The 21,310-nt window shown below is 36.6% G+C and overlaps 1 protein-coding gene across 1 annotated transcript in view; it reads right to left on the bottom strand.

Moving 5' to 3' along the window:
* Window positions 1–21,310, bottom strand: part of PTPN22 (protein tyrosine phosphatase non-receptor type 22) — a 57,301-nt gene that overhangs the window by 18,899 nt on the left and 17,092 nt on the right. The window contains exons 2-11 of the mRNA XM_052637955.1: window positions 20,926–21,034; window positions 20,588–20,664; window positions 20,360–20,455; window positions 19,900–19,938; window positions 18,520–18,591; window positions 18,344–18,403; window positions 17,631–17,773; window positions 17,069–17,135; window positions 12,767–12,844; window positions 9,408–9,494 (exon numbers count right to left, since the gene is read on the bottom strand). Coding sequence (XP_052493915.1) covers window positions 9,408–9,494; window positions 12,767–12,844; window positions 17,069–17,135; window positions 17,631–17,773; window positions 18,344–18,403; window positions 18,520–18,591; window positions 19,900–19,938; window positions 20,360–20,455; window positions 20,588–20,664; window positions 20,926–21,034 — 828 coding nt within the window. The remainder of the gene's footprint in view (window positions 1–9,407; window positions 9,495–12,766; window positions 12,845–17,068; window positions 17,136–17,630; window positions 17,774–18,343; window positions 18,404–18,519; window positions 18,592–19,899; window positions 19,939–20,359; window positions 20,456–20,587; window positions 20,665–20,925; window positions 21,035–21,310) is intronic.

The raw sequence follows: 21,310 nt of genomic DNA, 5'->3' as shown, positions 1-21,310 counted from the left end.
TCCACTTTTATTAATGAATAGAACAATCAGAAGATCAACAAAGAAATAGAGGACAGACTTGGATAATCACGTAAACTGATATGAACTAACAAATGCTTACAGAACACTCTACCCAGCAACACAGACATTTTTCTCAAACATTTATGGAATGTTCTCTAGGACAGACCATATATTAGTCCACAAAACAAGCTTTAATAAATTAAAAAAAAGAGAAGTCATACAGAGTATCTTTTTCAATTAGAATGGATTGAGACTAGAAATGAATAACAGAGGAAAAACTGGAAAATTCACACATATGTATAAATTAAACTAGATTAAACAACTAGCAGGTCAAAGGAGAAATCACAATAGAAATGAGAGAATACTTAGAAATAAATGAAAATACATCATACCAAAATATACGGGATACAGTGAAAGCAGTTCTTAGAAGTAAAAAAAGATTACAGCAGAGATAAATGAAATAGAGACTAAGAAAACAATGGAGAAAACCGACAAAACCAAAATTTGATCCTTTGAAAAGATCAGTAAAAATTCACAAACCTTTAACTAGATGGACAAAGGAAAAAAGAGAAGACTAAACTTGTTAAAATCTCAAATTACAGAAATAAAAGTGGGGACATTATGCCCAACTTCATAGAAATAAAAAATATACATAATAGGAACATTTGTATGCCAACAAATTGTATAACCTGGATTAAGTGGACAAATTCCTGAAATACTTGATCAACCAAAACTGACTCAGAAAGAAATGCAAAATCTGAATAGACTTGCAACTGGTGAGTAGACTGAATCAGTAATCAAATATTTTCCCAACAAAGAAAAGTCCAGGATCAGCTTCACTGGTGAATTCAACCAAACATTTAAGGAAGAATAAACACCTGCACAAACTCTTCCTAAAAATTGACTGACAGTGCCAAGTCGATGACCCTATAAGAACAGTAAATCCCTGTTACCAAAACTAGACAAAGATGCTACAAGCAAAAGAAAGCCTCAGACCAATATTCTTTATGAATATTGATGCAAAGTCCTCAATAAAATACTAGCAAACAATTCAGTGTAGGAAAAGAATTATACCCCTTGACCAACTGGGATTTAAGACATAAGAAATCAATGTAACATATCATATTAAGAGAATTAAAGGGAAGAAATCCACATGGTCATATCAATTGATGCAGAAAATTTTGACAAATTCATGATAAAAGTACTCTAATAAACTGGGAATTTAAGGGAACTTCCTCAATATGATAAAGGCCATATATGAAAAACCTACAGCTAATATCATACTCAATGGTGAAAGATTAAAAGCTTTCTCCCAAGATCAAGCATATGACAAGGAGGCCAATTTTTACCACTTTCAGTCAACATAATACTGGAGGGTCTAGCAAGAGCAATTAGGCAGACACACACACACACAAAAAAAGCTATCAAAATGGAAAAGAAGTAAGTAAAGTTATCTTCATTTGCAGATGACATGATTTTATATGTGGAAGGATTACACACACACACACACACACACACACACACACACACACAATTGCAAGACCTAATAAACCAATTCAGAAAAGTTGCAGAATTTACAGTCAACACACAAAACCAGTTGCATTACTATAAAGTAACAATAAACAATCTGAAAAGAAAATTAGAAAAGCAATTAGCATCAAAAATATACATACTAAAGAATAAATTTAACCAAAGAAATGAAAGACTTATATGCTGAAAACTACAAAGCATTGCTGACAAAACAAAGGGGAGACAATCTATGTTCATGAAGTGGATGATATTATTATTGTTACAATACCATTACCCAAAGTAATCTACAGATTCAGCGCAATCCCTATCAAAAGGATGCCTTTGCAGAAATAGAAAACCTCATCTTAAAATTCATGCAGAATCTCAAGGGACTCTGGCTAGCTAAGACAATCTTGAAAAAGAAGAGCAAAGATGAAGGACTTAAACTTCTTGTTATCAAGAGGTACTACAAACAGTAATAAAACAATAAAGTTTTAATAAAACTTATGTAATAAGTTTTACAATATGTAAAACTTACCAATAAAACAATATGGTACTGACATTGAACAGCCATACAGATTAATGGAATAAAATAGAGAGCCTAACAGTAAACTCTGGAGAAGGCAGTGGCACCCCACTCCAGTACTCTTGCCTGGAAAATCCCATGGATGGAGGAGCCTGGTAGGCTGCAGTCCATGGTGTCGCAAGGAGTCGGACACGACTGAGCGACTTCACTTTCACTTTTCACTTTCATGCATTGGAGAAGGAAATGGCAACCCACTGCAGTGTTCTTGCCTGGAGAATCCCAGGGACGGGGGAGCCTGGTGGGCTTCTGTCTCTGGGGTCTCACAGAGTCAGACACGACTGAAGTGACTCAGCAGCAGCAGCAGCAGCACAGTAAACTCACAGAAAGAGCAATTGATTGTTTAAAATATTTATTTGGCTATGTTGGGTCTTATTTGTGACATGCAGGATCTTTGGTGTCTGTTGAAGTATGTGGGATCTAGTTCCCTGACCAGGGATTGAACTTGGGTTCCCTGCATCAAGAATGTGGAGTCTTAGCCACTGGACCACCAGGGAAATCAATGAGCAATTGATTTTTGATGAGGTTGCCTAAAGCATTCAATGGAGAAGAGACAGCCTTTTCAACAAATGATGCTGGGAAAACTGGGCATCTACATGCAAAAAAATGTTGGATTCTTGCAGTATATACAAAGATTAACTCAAAATGGATCAAATACCTAAACATAAGAGCTAAAACTAAAACTCTTAGAAGAAAACAGAAAGCTTCATGGCATTGGGTCTGGCAATGATTTCATATATATGACACCAAAGGCACTATCAACAAAACAAAAAAGAGACAAATTGGATTTTATGAAAATTAAAAAGTTATACGCATCAAAGGGCAAAATCAACAGAGTAAAAGGGCAACACATATATCTGATAAGGATTAATATCCAGAATATTTAGAGAACTTTTTTAATATAAATTTATTTATTTTAATTGGAGGTTAATTACTTTACAATATTGTATAGGTTTTGCCATACATCAACATGAATCCGCCACAGGTATACACGTGTTCCCCATCCTGAACCCCCCTCTCTCCTCCCTCCCCATAGAGAACCTCTAAGACTCAAAAACAACCAACTCAAAAATGGGAAAAAGACACAAAAACAGAGAGATGGACAATAGAAAAGAATAGAGAGCCCAGAAATAAACCCACACACCTACAGTCAATTAATTTTCAACAAAAGAGGCAAGAATATACAATGGAGAAAAACAGTCTCTTCAGCAAATCGTGGTGGAAAAGTTGGACAGCTGAATGTAAAACAATGAAATTAGAACACACCCTCATATCATACACAAAAATAAACTCAAATGGCTTAAAGACTTTTAAGATACGATACCATAAAAATCCTAGAAGAGAATTCTCTAACATAAATTGTACCAATGTTTTCTTAGGTCAATCTCCCAAGGCAATAGAATAAAAGCTAATATAAACAAACGGAACCCAAGCAAACTAACAAGCTTTTGCACAGCAAAGGAAACCATAAACAAACAAAAAGACAACCTAGGGACTAGGAAAAAATATTTGCAAATGATACAACCAACAAGGGATTAATTTCCAAAATACACAAACAGCTCATACAACTCAATGACAAAAAAACCAAACAATCTAATCGAAAAAATGGGCAGAAACCCTAAATAGACATTTCTCCAAAGATACACAGGTGGCCAAAACGCATATGAAAAAATGCTCATCACTGGTAATTGTTAGAGAAATGCAAATCGAAACTATGAGGTACTACCTCACACCAGTCTGAATGACCATCAAGTCTACAAATACATACTGGATAGGGTAGGGAGAAAAGGGAGCCCTCTTACACGGTTGGTGGGAATGTAACTTGGTGCAGTCACAATGCAAAACAGTATGGAGGATCCTCAAAAAACTAGTCATAAAATCCAGCAATCCCACTCCTGGGCATATATCCAGACAAAACTATAATTCAAAACCTTTTTTTTTTTAAAAAAAAGAAAGTTGTTTTCAACAAATAAAGAAGAAAACATGCATGCACCCTTATGTTCATAGCAGCACAATTTATAATAGCTAAGATATGGAAGCTATTTAAATGTCCATCAACAGATGAATAGATAAAGAAGATGTGATATATATATATATATATATATTTATATTTTAATACATATGTGCGTGTGTGTGTGTGTGTGTGTGTGTGTGTATATGTTAGTTGTTGAGTTGTTAAGTTGTGTTCAACTCTTTGCAACCCCATAGACTAGAGCCTGCCAGGCTCCTCTCTCGCGATCCCTAGGTCAGGAAGACTCCCTGGATAAGGAAATGGCAACCGACTCCAGTATTCTTGCCTGGGAAATCCCATGGGCATAGGAGCCTGGCAGGCTACAGTCCATGGGGTCATAAAAGAATTGGACACAACTTAGTGACTAAACAACAACGATAACAATTTTTTATTATATGGATTTAAGGTGCTATAAACTTCGCTCTCAGCACTCCTGGAGCTCTGTGTGACAAATCTCAATATATGTTATTTTCGTATTTTTATTCAGTTCAATGTGTTTTTCAGAAATTTCTCTTTAAACTCCCTTTTTTGAGTCAATGGATTTTTTCGAAGTCTTATGTGGTTTCCAAGTACTTGGTTCTTTTCTTGTATTTTTCTGTTATCAACTTTGATTTTCATTCCATAGAACTCAGAGAATACATTCTATATGATATCAATTCTTTACATTTTTGAGATTGTTTAATGGCCCAGGATGTGATCCACCTTGGTATATGTTCAATCAGGACTTGAAAAAAATGTATATTCTTGTGTTGTTAGGTGGAGACTCCTATAAATATCAATTTGATCCTGTTAGTTGGTGGTGGTGTTAAGTTCTCACATATTCTTGCACAGCTCTTGCTGAGTTCTATAAATTTTGAGAGAGGGGTATTGAAGTCTCCAAATATAACTGGATTTTTCTATTGCTGCTTTTAATCCTATCAGTTTTTGCTTCACATATCTTGCAGGTCTGGTCCATACACACTTAGGATTGTTAAATACATCTTATTGGTGGATTGACCCTTTTATCGTTATACAGTATCCCTTCATTTCTGTGGGATAATAACTCTTTATTCTGAGGTCTCTCTGTTATTAATATAGTTACTCCTGCTTTCCCTTTATTCATGTTTACACGATATATATTTTTCTAATCCTTTATTTTAAACCAACCTATATATTTGAAATGTAGTTCTTACAAACAGCATATAGTTGGGTCATGTTTTCAATACACTCTGCCAATCTGTCTGTTAATTGGTATATTTGTATTACTTACTTTCAGTGTAATTATTAATGGGGTAGAGCTTGTCTCCAACTTTATCTATTGTTTTCTGTTTGTTCTCCATTTCTCATTTCTTTTTCCTGCCTTTTTCTCTTTCCTGCATATTTAGAATTTCATTTTGATTTACCTATAATGTTTTTTAAAATATATCTTTGTACAGAGGAGTGGCTCTAGTAATTACACCATACATTCATGACTTATCAAAGTCTGTAAGTGTTAGTTTTACTAATTCAATACAGAAGCCTTACCTCCCTTTACGTGTCTAACCCTTCCTTTCTTGTAATGCAGTTGTCTTAAATATTTCTTCTAATACATTTAGAACCATATCAGTGTTATAATTTTCGCTTCAATCATTAAATGATTTAGAAAAATCAAGAGAAAAAAGAAAACCTATTATATTTAACCATGTTGCTTACCATATTATTTTTCCTTTCCTTTCTATTTAGAAAAATTCCTTTGCCATTTTTTTAGGGTAGGTCTATCTACTGGCAACAAATCCCCTTAGGTTTTCTTCACCTGAGACTGTCTTGATTTCCCCTTCATTCTTGAAGGATATTTTTTACTGGATGTAGATGTTGACAAGCTTTTTTCCTTCAGCGCTTGTAAAATACTGTGCCACTTCCTTCTGACCCCCATGTTTTCTGATGACGTATTAATTTTCATTCTAATTGTTTCTCCCCTTCAGTTAATATCATTTTTCTTTGGCTGCTTCCTAGAATTTTTGTATTTAGTTTTCTGAAGTTTACTTATGATGAGAATTTCAGTACTTTTTTAGACTTGCCTTTTTTCTCCTTTCCTCCTTGGACATCAATGACATTAATGCTAGGGGTTTTGTTATTGTCGCTTAGTTTCCTAAAGCTCTATATTTTATTTTTATTTTATTTTTTAGTCTATTTTATTTCTATTGCTCAAATTGGGCAGTTTCTGTTGTTTTGTCTTTCAATTCATTGATTCTTTCCTTGTGTCCTGTACTGTGTTGTTAAATCCATCTACTGAGCTGTTTTGTTTCCATTACCATTATTTTTCAACTGTAAAATTCCTTTTCGGTTCTTCTTTATATCTTCTCTTTCTTTGCAAGGTCTTTATATTTCTTTGCTGAGACTTTTTATTTTTTCATTTGTTTTAACCATGCCTGTAATTGCTCACTGAAGCATTTTAATCATGGCTGCTTTAGAATCTTTGTCAGATAATCCTTACATCTCTGTCATCTTAGTGTTGTCATCTGTTGATTGTCTTTTACTCATTTGGTTTGAGATCCTCCTGGTTCTTGGTATGACAAATGATTTTTCACATGAAGTCTAGATGTTTTTGTATTGTTATATTCTCTTTTAACTGGGTAGCTTTTAAAACCCCATTCTGACAGGGGAAAGAAGAAGGGTGGGGGCGCTACCTCATTACTGCCTTGCCATTGCCAAGTGGATTCAATCCCCACCAGTTTTCTCACAGTCTCTGTTAACACCTGAAGGGAGACACCACGGGAGAGGCTCTCCAGGTGGTCTCTAGTGACACCATGGTCTGGGTGGTCTCATTACTGCTGGATGATGTTGAAAGTCCTGAGTCTCCGCTAGGCCTCTTCTGACACCCCATCAGTGGAGAGACGTTGAGGAACCAGGTTACTGCCAGGTAGAAACTCAGGCTCCCCACCTGGTTTCCACTGATACTGCAGGGAAACCTCATTTCAGGCCAGTGGAAATAAAACTCCTAGCTCTTTACTTGACTTTTTCTTGTTTTAAATGATTGTATATTTTTCTTTGTTAGAGTGATCACAAGAATGACACATAACACTGACCTTCTGATAGAGAATTTATAGGTGACCTGTTGTCCTTCTCTGTATTACCATTTTTGTGAGGATAGAAATCTAGGCTCTCCACTTCTTTGTTGGCATAGGTGGGGTTGGGGGCCATTTTTTTCTTTGGTGTTGACTGAAGTAAAATACTTAGTATCTTAAAGTTTTCTGGTTTGCTCAACTGCCCCTTTCCTGGTTCTTTGACTAGAGAGAGCAGGATTCTGTTGGGTTTTTGTTGTCTGCTCTGTTGGCTCTTCCAATTTGTTGGTTTCTTCAGTTCCAAATCTGTGATATATGAAGAAAAAGAAAACTCAAGGAACTCACCTTCATGTCATTCCTTGGGTCCCAGTGTTCCTAGATGGTCTGTCTTCTCTCCATCTTTCAGAGTCTTCTTATATTTATTTTATATGTATGTTGTCCAGGGTTTCTAGTTATATTTAGTGGAAAGAATAGGGGAAAGTATATCTACTTGATATTCCGAGAAACAGAAGTCCTCCTTGGCTGATGTTAATCAATTCCTTCTGTGGGAGGTTGAACCATATTCCTATGTTCCTATTTATTGACTAAGGGCACACTCCAAACGACTCAACCGTCTGGAGCCATGGGCTATATCTGAGTACTGACATTTGCTAGAACCTAAAATATTGAACCACATACTCCAGCAGCATGTTAGGAGAATAGTCTTTGTTCAAGAAGGTTTTATTCGAAGAGCAAGGATATGACTGTATCATCACGTCAAAGGAGAAAATCCATGTGATCATTCTATAAATGCAAAGATATACAGTGGATAGATTTCAACATTCTTTCTGAAAAAAATTCTTAATAAAATAGAAGTCAGTTAATACTTCCTTTAAACAATTAAAAGATATATCTCAGACTTCCCTGGTGGTCCAGAAGAATTTGCCCACCAATGCAGGAAACACAGGTTCAATCCCTGGTCTGGAACAATCTCACATGCCATGGGGCAACTGAGCCCTTGCGCCACAACTACTGAGCCCATACTCTAAAGCCCGCAAGCTGCAACTATGAAGCCCATGCACCTAGAGCCCACGCTCCGCAACAAGGGAAGCCACCACAGTGAGAAGCTTGCACACCGCAACGGAGAGTGGCCCCCACTTGCCACAACTAGAGAAAGCCCTCACACAGCAATGAAGACCCAGCACAGCCAAAAAAGATAATAAAATAAACAAATAAAATACCTCCAATCAAACCAACACCACAGTTAGTAGTAAAACGTGAGAATCTCTTCCACTAAAATTAGGTCATGCAATCACTTCTGTTATTTAAGCTTGTTTTGAGAGTACTAGCCAGTGAAGTAGGCATGAACAGGATATAAGTAACAATGTCTGGCAACTATATTCTCGTTTTCATCTCCTTCTCCCACTTTTTCTTCAGAGCTGACATTCACTATAGGATTGCATAGTTCATTCTCTAGCCTCAACAGTTTTTTGATTTTTTTTTTTCACTCCAAATGCTTACTCATTCAAGTGATAGGAGTTGTGAGAGTCACATCTTATATACTTTGTATTCCTAATACTGTGAAAACAATAGGTACTCAGTGAATATTTTCAGATGCATAATACAAAATGTAGTGTTAAAATTTTAATTAATTTGTATATATTACATACACCCTGGAAGGTCAATCAGTAATTTTGTCTTATTAAGGTTTGTTCAGAATCTAATACTTCATGATTCCATAGTAAATATTTGACATCAATTTTTGTGATGAGCTCAAAATAACATATCTAGAATGCTCAATATTTTTCAATTAGAATTTGGTCAAATCATAATTGTTTTTATGCCCAACATTTTCAGCTAAGAATCCTTGGGATATTCTAAAATATTTTCAAAATTTGATGGTACATATGCCATCAAAATGAAGCTTGAGTAACCTGAAAAATCATGTAAAGTACTCAAATACAATTTCACTTTATAATCGTCACTCTAACTTCTAACTTGCCGCACAACTGTCTAAAACATGAAAACAGAATATATTCTTGCCCTTTCACCCACTCCTATGGTTTCTAAATTGAGCTTAAAATGGTATGCAAAAGGTTAACCAAGGCATTAATTTTCTAAGTTAAAGTACTTCAATTAAATTGTCCTTCTTCACAGGAGATTTCTAGTGCAGCCGCATGCACATCTGACACTCCAGTTTAGTTGTGATGATAAATTATAAGTCGCCCTGCAACTAATCTGAGATCCTTTGACCAAAATCAACATGAAAACATTTTTTTTACAAAACATCAAATTTAAAATGTACCTCTGTTCCAGAGTGTTTATCCCTGATAACATCCATCTGTCTCGTAAATAGTTCTAATACAGCGTTGTAGACCAGTTCATACTGTTGCTGAAGAGCATCGCAAACCGGAATAAATGAAAATAAACAAAAACTTGGTGAACTAACAGAATCTCAGGAGTATGAACACCAATCAAATCCTAGTATAGCAAACCTGAAACATTAGTTTAATGATAGTGCCTTATGTCTGTGCAGCCCATGTCAGGTTTCAAAGCATTTTTAGGATGCTAGAAACAGCTAAATATTTGATCTACCTCTAGCTAATATACAAGGACCTTGCAGCATGCTTTTTATATTCTAACCCCACTTTCTTATTTATCTTTCCTTCCACTATCCTCCCTCTAATTTTGTTTGCTCACACTTTAAAATTTTCATTCCAGGGACCTCCCTGGAGGTCCAGTGTTTAAGACTCTGCTCTCCCATTGCAAGGGGCACAGTTTTGATCCCTGGTGGGGAAACTAAAATTCTGCATGCCACATGGCCAAAAAAAAAATTGTTTTTTATTTCATTTCAGATGCATTTTTTGAGGGTTATTCATCTCTTCTGGGAAAAAGTAGATTAATGTTGTTGATGGCTAATAAATAACTTCAATATGACTCTCACAGTTGATCTGTAAAGTAGCTAGGTTGTTAACCCTGTTTATGATTTGTCTGAGATCATTCAGAAGTAATTTCAATGTCTTGGGTTAGTACCTGAACCTTTGACTCTTAGTGCATTTGGATCAAGCTGCTGAAATTCTGTCTTAGCAAAGATACCAAAGAAAAGAAGACCACTAAATAGAGTTTGGAAATTTGTGGTTATAAAGGAATTCCACTGCAGAGAAATGAGACCACTATAATTACAGGTTTATAGGTCTTTACTACCTTGTTTTTGCCTCTGTACCTGCTCAAGCACTTGATTTTTGGATCTGTTTTTCACCTAAATAGGCCTATTCAGGTTTTTCAATGACAGTTTACACAATTGTATACAAACAAAATATAACTTTTGCCAAAAGTAATTGTAGCAGGAGAACAGTGGAGAGTCTGTATCATCCAACATAGCCATTGGCCCACTCCTCAGTTTTTTCTAAAGAAGACCGGAAAATCAGACAGGAAGCACTCATCTGGTTACAGTGCTATTTCCTGGTTAGAGAGGTATCAAAAAAAGCAGCTACAGCAGGTAAGTTATTTAGTTGTTGATAATGCCAAAATGTGAAAGCTATCTTAAAACTATGTCAGCTGTCTTCCAACTCTTACATATAGGCTTGAAATGGACTTTTTCTGAAATGATGTATGGCTTTATTTATTGATTCAGTAATACAGTTTAATGTTATACACTTAGGTTGCATGCTTCCTGGAATCTTTATATATCTACATGGATTGGCCTTAAGTCTGACAGCCTTAAACCAGCCAATACTTTCATTTCACATAAACTTTCCCCCCTAAAGGTTGAATATAGAAAACACCTACAGTCATACACATGAAAAAGAATTCTTTTTCCACTAACTATTAGTGGAAAACCTGTGTGGGCCAAACAGAAGGTTTATATTATAATAGCTCTTAATTTTTTCCCTTTGATTTAGAACTTTTACATAAAAACATCTAAAGTGCCATTGTCAATTGTTTTACTTCTAAACCTGTGTTCAAGTTCATTTGTAAGTGCTTTAAACACTGCTGCTAAGTCGCTTCAGTCGTGTCCGACTCAGTGCGACCCCGTAGACGGCAGCCCACCAGGCTCCCCCATCCCTGGGATTCTCCAGGCAAGAACACTGGAGTAGGTTGCCATTTCCTTCTCCAATGCACTAAAGTGAAAAGTGAAAGTGAAGTCACTCAGACGTGTCCGACTCTTAGCGACCCCACGGACTGCAGCCTACCAGGCTCCTCCGTCCATGGGATTTGCCAGGCAAGAGTACTGGAGTGGGGTGCCACTGGCTTCTCCAGCTTTAACCACTAGGGTCTTACTATTTTAGCAATAAGAAATAGTTCTAACAAACTATGCAAAATGTTCTGTGTGTTTAGTTGCTTCAGTCGTGTCCAACTCTTTGTGACCCTATGGACTGTAGACCACCAGGCTCCTCTGTCCATGGGATTTTCCCGGCAAGAATACTGGAGTGGTTTGCCACTCCCTCCTCCAGGGGATCTTCCCAGCCCAGGGATGGAATCTATGTCTCCTGCGTCTCTTGCTTTGTACACAGATTGTTTATCCCTGAGTCATCAGAGACACCCATGAAAAAAGTCTCTTACCTAAAAAAACCCAATGACTGTTTGAAAGAATGAATGGGTGAATGCTTAACTCTATCTTAAAGATGGAGACCATTTAGAAATATAGGTAAAATTATTGGTGTTGAAATATGGATAAAATATGGGTGTTGGGCTTCCCTGGGAGCTCAGATGGTAAAGAAGCTGCCTGCAACACAGAAGACCCAGGTTCAATCCCTGGGTTGGGAAGATCCTCTGGAGAAGGGAATGGCTACCCATTCCAGTATTCTTGCCTGGAGAATTCCATGGATAGCGAAGCCTGTCAGGAGAATTCCATTGTTAGAGAAGTACATGGGGTCGCAAAGTGTCAGACACGACTGAGTGAGTTAACACATATATGGATGCTGAAATATTATGGAATGTGAGAGATTTGGGCTGGGAATGTTTCACCTAAGAGGTAGAATGTGAGCTGGAGAAGAGAGAACAGGTGGAAAGCATTTTTTATGGAATGAATAGGTATGAGCACTCTGGGGTGGGTTAATCATATACTATGATACACATATAACCGTATATATATATAATATTATTGTAATTTATGGAGTTTAAAATTTTTTTTAATATTCATACAATAAGGACTAGGAAAAACTATAGAAAAATAGTAACAGTAACTCTTTCTAGGTGACAGGATTATGGATGATTTTTAAATTTTTTATTATTTTCTAAAATGAAGAAAATAATATAATTCTCCAGATTCTGTTACCACCTCCTGAAGAAGAAATTACAAACCTCTAATTTTGTATGGTTTCAGAAATGAATTACCACCACAAAATTTCAGATTAACCTGACCCAGCTATTTCTTTCTAATAGGTCAAATAGTTTGTAGATTTTTTTAATATCCTTTGTAAGAAATATTATATTGCTTTCTTAATATTTTCTGAACAGACAATAAAATATAAGGAATGAAAGGAATTTGGTCCAGGGCAAGGGATACAGGAAAAATATTGGGACATTCAGAGTTAGAGGAAGTGTAAATGGAGCAAAACCCTTGATAGTAAAGCAGTCAGCTATTTTTGTATGCCTTGCTGTTACTAAATAAAGAGATGGCACCAGACTCAGACATGTTATATTATTCACCATAGTCCATACCTGAGTTTGAACTAATGAAGGCCTCTGTGTTCGCATTTCCTGGATCAAACTAAAAACACTGAAGTTCTCAGGAATTATCTATCAAATAAAAGGAAAAAATATCTTACTCTTTTGCTCCTATGTAGAAAAAAAGAATGCACTTTTAAAACTAATGAGGTTTTTCATCACTTGCATCATTACTTAGAACCTATGAAATACTGAAGAAACTCTTCAGAATGATTTCACATTGGGTGATCAAATGTCTGAAGTTAAAAATATAATGAGGGAACACCCCACTCACAGCAATGGACAGATCATCAAAACAGAAAATTAATAAGGAAACACAAGTTTTAAATGATACATTAGATGAGATGGATCTCATTGATATCTTCAGGACATTCCATCCAAATGTAGAAGAATACACCTTCTCAAGTGCACATGGAACATTCTCCAGGATAGACCACATCTTGGGTCACAAATCAAACTTCAGTAAATTAAGAAAATTGAAATTATATCAAGCATCTTCTCTGATCACAACACTACAAGCGAAGATATCAATTACAAGAAAAAAAACTGTAAGAAACACAAACACATGGAGATTAAACAACACATTTCTAAAAACCCAAGAGGTTACTGAAGAAATCAAAAAGGAAATAAAAAAGTTTCTAGAAACAAATGACAATGAAAACATGACAGCTCAAAACCTACGGGATACAGTGAAAGCAGTTCTAAGAGGGAAGTTTATAGCAATACAATCCTACCTCAAGAAACAAGAAAAACATCGAATAGACAACCTAACTTTACACCTAAAACAACTGGGAAAAGAAGAACAAAAACACCCCAAAATTAGTAGGAGGAAAGAAATCATAAAGATCTGAGCAGAAATAAATGAAAAAGAAATGAAAGAAATGATAGTAAAGGTTAATAAAACTAAAAGCTGGCTCTTTGAGAAGATAAACAAAATTGACAATCCTTTAGCCAGACTCATCAACAAAATTAGAAATGAAAAAAGAGAGGTTACAACAGACAATGCAGAAGTACAAAGATTATAAGAGACTATTATGAACAACTATATGGAAATAAAATGGATAACTTGGAAGAAATGGACAGATTCTCAGAAAAGTTCAATCTTCCAAGACTGAACCAGGAAGAAATAGAAATTATTTACAACCCAATTACAAGCACTGAAATCGAAGCTGTGATCAAAAATCTCCAAAAAAACAAAAGCCCAGGACCAGATGACTTCATGGGAGAATTCTATCAAACATTTAGAGAAGAGCTAATCCCTCTCCTTCTAAAACTCTTTCAAAAAATTGCCAAGGAAGGAACACTTCTAAACTCATTCTATGAGGCCACTATCACCCTGATACCAAAACCAGACAAAGACAGCACAAAAAAAGAAAACTATAGGACAATATCACTGATGAACATACATTCAAAATCCTCAACAAAATTTTAGCAAATAGAATTCAGCAACACATCAAAAAGTTCATACACCATGATCAAGTTGGATTTATTCCAGGAATGCAAGGATTCTTCAATATATACAAATCGATCAATGTGATAAACTATATTAACAAATTGAAAGATAAAAACCATATTATAATCTCAATAGATGCAGAAAAAGCCTTTGACAAAATTCAGCACTCATTTATGATTAAAACTCTTCAAAAAATGGGTATAGAAGGAAACTATCTCAACATAGTAAAGGTCATATATGATAAGCCTACAGCAAACATCGTTTTCAATGGTAAAAAACTGAAAGCATTCCCCCTAAGGTCAGGAACAAGACAAGGGTGTCCACTTTCTCCACTATTATTCAACGAATTTCTGGAAGTCCTAGCTAGAGCAATCAGAGAAGAAAAAGAAATAAAAGAAATCCAGATCAGAAAAGAAGAAGTAAAGGTCTCCCTGTTTTCAGATGACATGATACTGTACATAGAAAATCCTAAAGATAGTATCAGGAAATTCCTAGAGCTAATCAGTGAGTTTAGCGAAGTTGCAGGATACAAAGTCAATACACAGAAATCACTTGCATTTCTATATACTAAAAATGAAAAATCAGAAAGAGAAATTAAGGAATCAATCCCATTCACCACTGCAACAAAAAGAATTAAATATCTAGGAATAAACTTACCTAAGGAGACAAAAGAACTGTATACAGAAAATTGTAAGACACTAATGAGAGAAATCAAAGATGACATAAACAGATAAAGAGATATTCCATGTTCCTGGGTAGGAAGAATCAATATTGTGAAAATGACTATACTACCAAATGCAATCTACAGATTCACTGCGACCCCTATCAAATTACCAATGGTTTTTTCACAGAATTAGAACAAAAAATTTCACAAATTCATATGGAAACACAAAAGAGCCCGAATAGCCAAAGCAGTCTTGAGAAAGAAAAATGGAGCTGGAAGAATCAACCTTCCTGCCTTCAGATTATACTACAAAGCTATGGTCATCAATACACTATGGTACTGGCACAAAAACAGAAATATAGACCAATGGAACAAGATAAAAAGCCCCCCCCCCCCCAAAAAAAAAGCCCAGAAATAAACCCATGTACCTATGGGTACCTTATTTTTGACAAAGGAGGCAAGAATATACAATGGGGCAAAGACAGCCTCTTCAATAAATGGTGCTGGGAAAACTGGACAGCTACATGTAAAAGAAACTTCTTAACACCATACACAAAGATAAACTCAAAATGGATTAAAGACCGAAATGTAAGACCAGAAACTATAAAACTCTTAAAGAAAAACATAGGCAGAACACTCGATGACATAAATCAAAGCAAGATCCTCTATGACCCACCTCCTAAAGTAATGGAAATAAAAACAAAAGTAAACAAGTGGGCCCTGATTAAACTTAAAAGCTTTTGCACAGCAAAGGAAACTTGAAGCAAGGTGAAAAGACAACCCTCAGAATGGGAGAAAATAATAACAGATGAAACAACTTGGATTAATTTCCAAAATATACAAGCAGCTCATACAACTCAATGCCAGACAAACAACCAACCCAATCAAAAAGTGGGAAAAAGACCTAAACAGACAGTTCTCCAAAGGAGACATATAGATGGCTAATAAACACATGAAAAGGTGCTCAACATCGCTCATTAGTAGAGAAATAGAAATCAAAACTACTATGAGATACCACCTCACACTGGTCAGAATAGCCATCATCAAAAAGTCTACAAACAGTAAATTCTTGAGAGGATGTGGAGAAAAGGGAACACTCTTGCACTGTTGGTAGGAATGTAAATTGATACAGCCCCTATGGAAGACGGTATGGAGATTCCTTAAACAATAATAAAACCACCCTATGACACAGCAATCCCACTCCTATGCATATACTCTGAGGAAACCAAAATTGAAAGAGACACATGTTTCCCATTGTTCATTGCAGCACTATTTACGATAGCTAGAACATGGAAGCAACCTAGATGTCCATCAACAGATGAATGGATAAAGAAGTTTGGTACTTATACACAATGGAATATTACTCAGCGATAAAAAGGAATGCCTTTGAGTCAGTTCTGATGAGGTGGATGAACCTAGAACCTATTATACAGAGTGAAATGAGTCACAAAGAGAAAGATAAATATCATATTCTAATGCATATATATGAAATCTAGAAAAATGGTACTGAAGAACTTATTTACAGGGCGGCAATGGAGAAACAGACAGAATAGACTTATGGACATGGGGAGACGGGAGGAGAGCGTGAGATGTATGAAAAGAATGACATGGAAACTTATATTACCATATGTAAAATAGATAGCCAATAGGAATTTGCTGTATGGCTCAGGAAACTCAAACAGGGGCTCTGTATCAATCTAGAGGGATGGGGTGGGGCGGGAGATGGGAGAGAGGTTCAAAAGGGAGGGGATATATGTATACCTATGGCTGATTCATGTTAAGGTTTGACAGAGAGCAGCAAAATTCTTAATGCAAGTTACCTGGTTAAAGGAAGGGTAACTGTGATTTAGGACAGTGGTTACCAAAACTACTTCTCTCCAGAAGCACCTGGAGAACTTGCCGGCCCCACCCCCTCCAGAGTTTCTACTTCAGTTCATCTGAGGTGGGGCCCAAAAGTTTGCATTTCTAACGAGTTCCCCGGGTGATACTGATGCTTCTTGTCTGGGGACCACATTTTGAGAACCACCAATTTAGGAACTAAGTTAATTGTCTGACAAAGCCAATCTACAAGTGAATATTCTAGAATCCTAAAGACAGATGTTTTGAAGAACCAGACAATTTCTAAGTCTGAAAGTAACAAGGTTAAGAAAATAGCAAGTGCCTATTGAGAAAAACTCACCCCATCTTTTAGCAACATCCATGTGTAATCAATAGCACAGAGAACACCAGTCCTTCCACAACCAGCGCTGAAATGAAAGATCACAGTAGCATGTATAGTTGCAGAGAGTGGATCATGGCTGAAAAATTTCACCAGCAGATTTGAGGAAAAAGAAATCTAGAGACCATGAAACTGTCTAAACCCCACCATTTCCCAGAACATGTTTTTCAGTTGCCACAGACTACACCAAGCCTCAGGACAGGTCTTAGGCAAGTTCTCACAGCAAAACATCTCTAGAGCTATGCTTTTCACAAGTAATTTACCATTAAAAAAAAAATCATTAATTCTCAGGTTGAATTTATCAGAATTTCTTCTATTGACCTTTCTCTTTCAATCATTCCCATTTTTAAACTTGATTCCTTTCTGAGTGACTGGAAAACATGAGCTTCAAATTAGGAACCTACATCTATGTAGGGTTTAAATTCCAACAAAGTCAGTCTTCCTTTGGTTAAAAGCAGGAGTCCTGGCCTGAGTGTGACATTTGGTTTATTCTGGGGAGAAGGTTCATACAACAGCATCATACCTGCAGTGAATGCATATGGGAACACTGTTATCGTCTTGGTAACAACGCACATCCCAAATGAGCTCAAGAATAGGGTCTATAGATGAAGGCACATCATGGTCTGGCCAATTCTTATAATGGAACTGATAGATGGTTCGAGTTTCCTATGAAAATAACCAGGATAAAAGGAGAGTTCAAGATTAGCATGTCACCTCATTTTATCACAAGATTACTCTGTCTTACTAAGTAGCATCTTTATCTTTTTTGCAATTTATGTAATCTTCTTCCCTACAGACTATATGCCCTGTAAGAGCAATTATAAGAAATTTCAGGTCACTCACTATTGGCCTGTTCCTATCTACTCACAAGAGAATGTAGATGTGAAAATGGTCCATACCAGAGCTTCCCAACTGGTATCCTTTAAATGAGTCACAGGCAGGCTGAGGTACTAAATCTCTTTGCCTTAGAGAAACAGAGGAGTCTGAGCTTTCAAGTTGGTTCCCAGCCTCTATTCACCCTAGAAATAATATCATTTTATATGTGGACCATTGGTGTGAAATAGGTTGGGGACCACAGATTACACCAAAGGCCTCTTTTGGGTATTATGGTCTCTCCAGAACATCACAGGCCCTCCCATCCCCTGTTATGATATTTCCAGACTGCATCACATACGTGCACATTTACTTGCCTGGTCTCTGGGGGCTTTGAGTTTACCTTTAGTGTTCTATACTTACACTATTGAACTTGGCTTTTAGAGTCCTGATTGTATAATCAGATTTTCTATTTTCAGCTTCCTAAGAAGTAAATCAAAATTTTAGTTATTTCAAAGACTAATATTCAAAAACTACTCTCTATAAAGTAGGTTCTGGAGCATCTGCTCAGCCATGATGGAAATAGACATCATACTTACACAGGATATGGAGAAAGGACCAAGTTGCAGTTGCGTGTCTCCTGGTTCAGCCCAGTAGCGCTCACATTTTTTCTGTTGCACAAAGCAAAAGGTGGTGATTTCCTTCCATATATTCTAGTCTTTCCTGGACAATGAAACTCTATCCCCCATTCAGAAGCAAATTCAGCTGTGTCCTTTACCCTAGGTTAGGAATTTCTAATGCCCTTGGACTTCAACACAAGTCTGAATTTTCCAAAGATAGGAAAACAAACCTCAAAGGATATACAAATTTAAGACTTCCTGGAAGTCTCAAAAAGTAGAAATAGGGATCTGAAATTTTCAGTATCTCAAAAGGATTAAAACAAAGCTACACAAGCTAACTGAAACCCCAAGTTCCCTTGGTTTTCATTGGAATTGTATCAATTCAGAATGGCAACAGTAGTTTCAAAGAGTGTTGTTCAATAGAAATATAATATGAGCTACATATATAATTAAGATTTTCCTAATAGCCACATTCAAAGATGAAAAAAATAGTAGGGTTAATTGTTATAATATCTTAGCCCAATAAATAAAAAAATTGTCAAGTTGTAATCAAACTAAAATGGTTATTAGATATTTGACATTTTTAAACTGTCTTCAAAATCTATTATATATTTTATATTTAAATCACGTTTCAATTGCTATGCTAAATTTTCATTGGAAATATTTTATATCCATTTAGAATTCATAAAATCTATGGTTGAAAAAGATTCACATACCCAAGTTCCAAATCAGGTTTTCCAATAACTGAATTGAATATCATTCTTTAAATTTAAATGCATTAAGATAAGCTAACTGAGTTCCTCAGCCACACCAGCCATATTTTAAGTGCTACATGGTTAGTGAAGGCCATGCCAAGTGGCACGAAAGGAGCTCTGACTGGCAGTCTAAAGTGTCTGATTAATAACAACAGGAAAATGAATTGTTATTTTTAAAAGTATACTTTATTTTTATTTTAAAACACAGGGGAAATGGGCAAAAGAGGTTCTCATGGGTTTAAAAAAAAAACCCTTGAGAATCATTTGGCATTCCCAAACTGAAGACTAGGAAGATGAGCATAAATGTCTACCAAGTCACAGTTAAGGAAAATTCTGCTACCAAGTTTCCCCTTGTTTTCTTTTTTCCTTTCAGTTCAGTTCAGTTCAGTCGCTCAGTCGTGTCCGACTCTTTGCAACCCCATAAATCGCAGCACGCCAGGCCTCCCTGTCCATCACCAACTCCCGGAGTTCACTCAGACTCACGTCCATCGAGTCAGTGATGCCATCCCGCCATCTCATCCTCAGTCGTCCCCTTCTCCTCCTGCCCCCAAGCCCTCCCAGCATCAGAATCTTTTCCAATGAGTCAACTCAAACAGCAACTCACCTTTCCCATTTCAAACTCCATGCACGCCATAACAATGATCTAGGGTGATAAAATAGAGACTTAAATACTGATACAGTTAGAAAAGCAGTTAATACATGAGTCCCAGAGTCCAAAAGTGTCATTCTTTTTTTGTTTGTTTGTTTTATAACCAAAAAAGAAATCCTAATAATTATAAAATGTTGCTCCTGCTCTTCTTTCTCTGTCCTCACTTCCCTTTTCTCTATTCAAATCAATAAATTCTTGTTAACAAATGATACTGTCAGAAAGAGAACTTTTGTTTCCCTGAACAATAGTGACTGTGATTTTGACTAAAAGTTGCCTGAACACCAATATTCTAGCAACTGACCCCGAAAAGCAATGATTCTGATACACAGGAAACCTCAGTCACTTATCCTGCCACCCTATCCCCCACATCTCTAAGAACTAGAGAATATAGTAACGAAAGCAACTCTGCACTTACCAGGATGCTGTATTCCCAAATCATCCTCCAGAAGTCCAGGACAGTTGTAGGCAAAGGTCCCTGGGTGGCAATATAAGTCTTGGGTCCATAAACTCCCTAAAGGGGAAGAGAAATTACATGGGGTAACTACAAACAACATACTCTTCTTCTTGTCTAGTATTCCTCCACCCCCCGCCCCCCGACCCGATTCTTTTAAGTACCTAGAGAAATACAGAATATTCAATGTACCTTAATGAAGTTGGCATTGATGTAGCTGGAATCCTCATCAGAGGTTATCAAGAACAGTTCTACTAGGCTATGGTCATCTATAATACAAAAGAAAGATTAATTAAGAGGGTTTGTTCAGAGGGCTTCTGTTAGTCTGAAACTAGCACTGTGAATAGTGGATGCTCATAAGTGATTGAAGAGTAGATGAATGAATGAATGTTCTTTTGTAGTCATATACAGTACAAACTAATTTGTCAAAGCCATGATCCAGGGTTAGGAATAGCAACCAATGGGTAAGAAGAGATAAGATGACTGAATTAGGGAAAAGGTACAAGTTTAAAGGGAGAAGTGAAACTTACAGGGCAAAATATCCTTATATCTGTTTTTCTTGATATTCTTGGGCCTCTCAGCCACAGTTGTGGGATAGGTTTTTTCTGCCTTATATTTGGCGGATAGTCTTTTCAGCATCTGTAATAAAATCACAATAATTCAATCATCCTAGGGAAAAGAGGCAAGAAGCTATCGCTAGAGAGATTTCCTTCCCCTCTGCCCAAATATTCCACTTCAGCTGTTTTAGCTTTCCTGGTGGCTCAGACCGTAAAGAATCTGCCTGCAGTGCAGGAGACCCAGGTTTGATCTCTGGGTCAGGAAGATCCCCTGGAGAAGGGAATGGCTACCTACTCCAGTATTCTTGCCTGGAGAATCCCATGGACAGAGGAGTCTGGCAGGTTACAGTCCATGGGG

This window comes from Budorcas taxicolor, chromosome 3 (genome assembly GCF_023091745.1).
Source record: "Budorcas taxicolor isolate Tak-1 chromosome 3, Takin1.1, whole genome shotgun sequence".
Lineage (NCBI taxonomy): Eukaryota > Metazoa > Chordata > Mammalia > Artiodactyla > Bovidae > Budorcas > Budorcas taxicolor.
The sequence above is the reverse complement of the archived record's forward strand: the minus strand, read 5'-3'. Positions and strand labels throughout refer to the sequence as shown.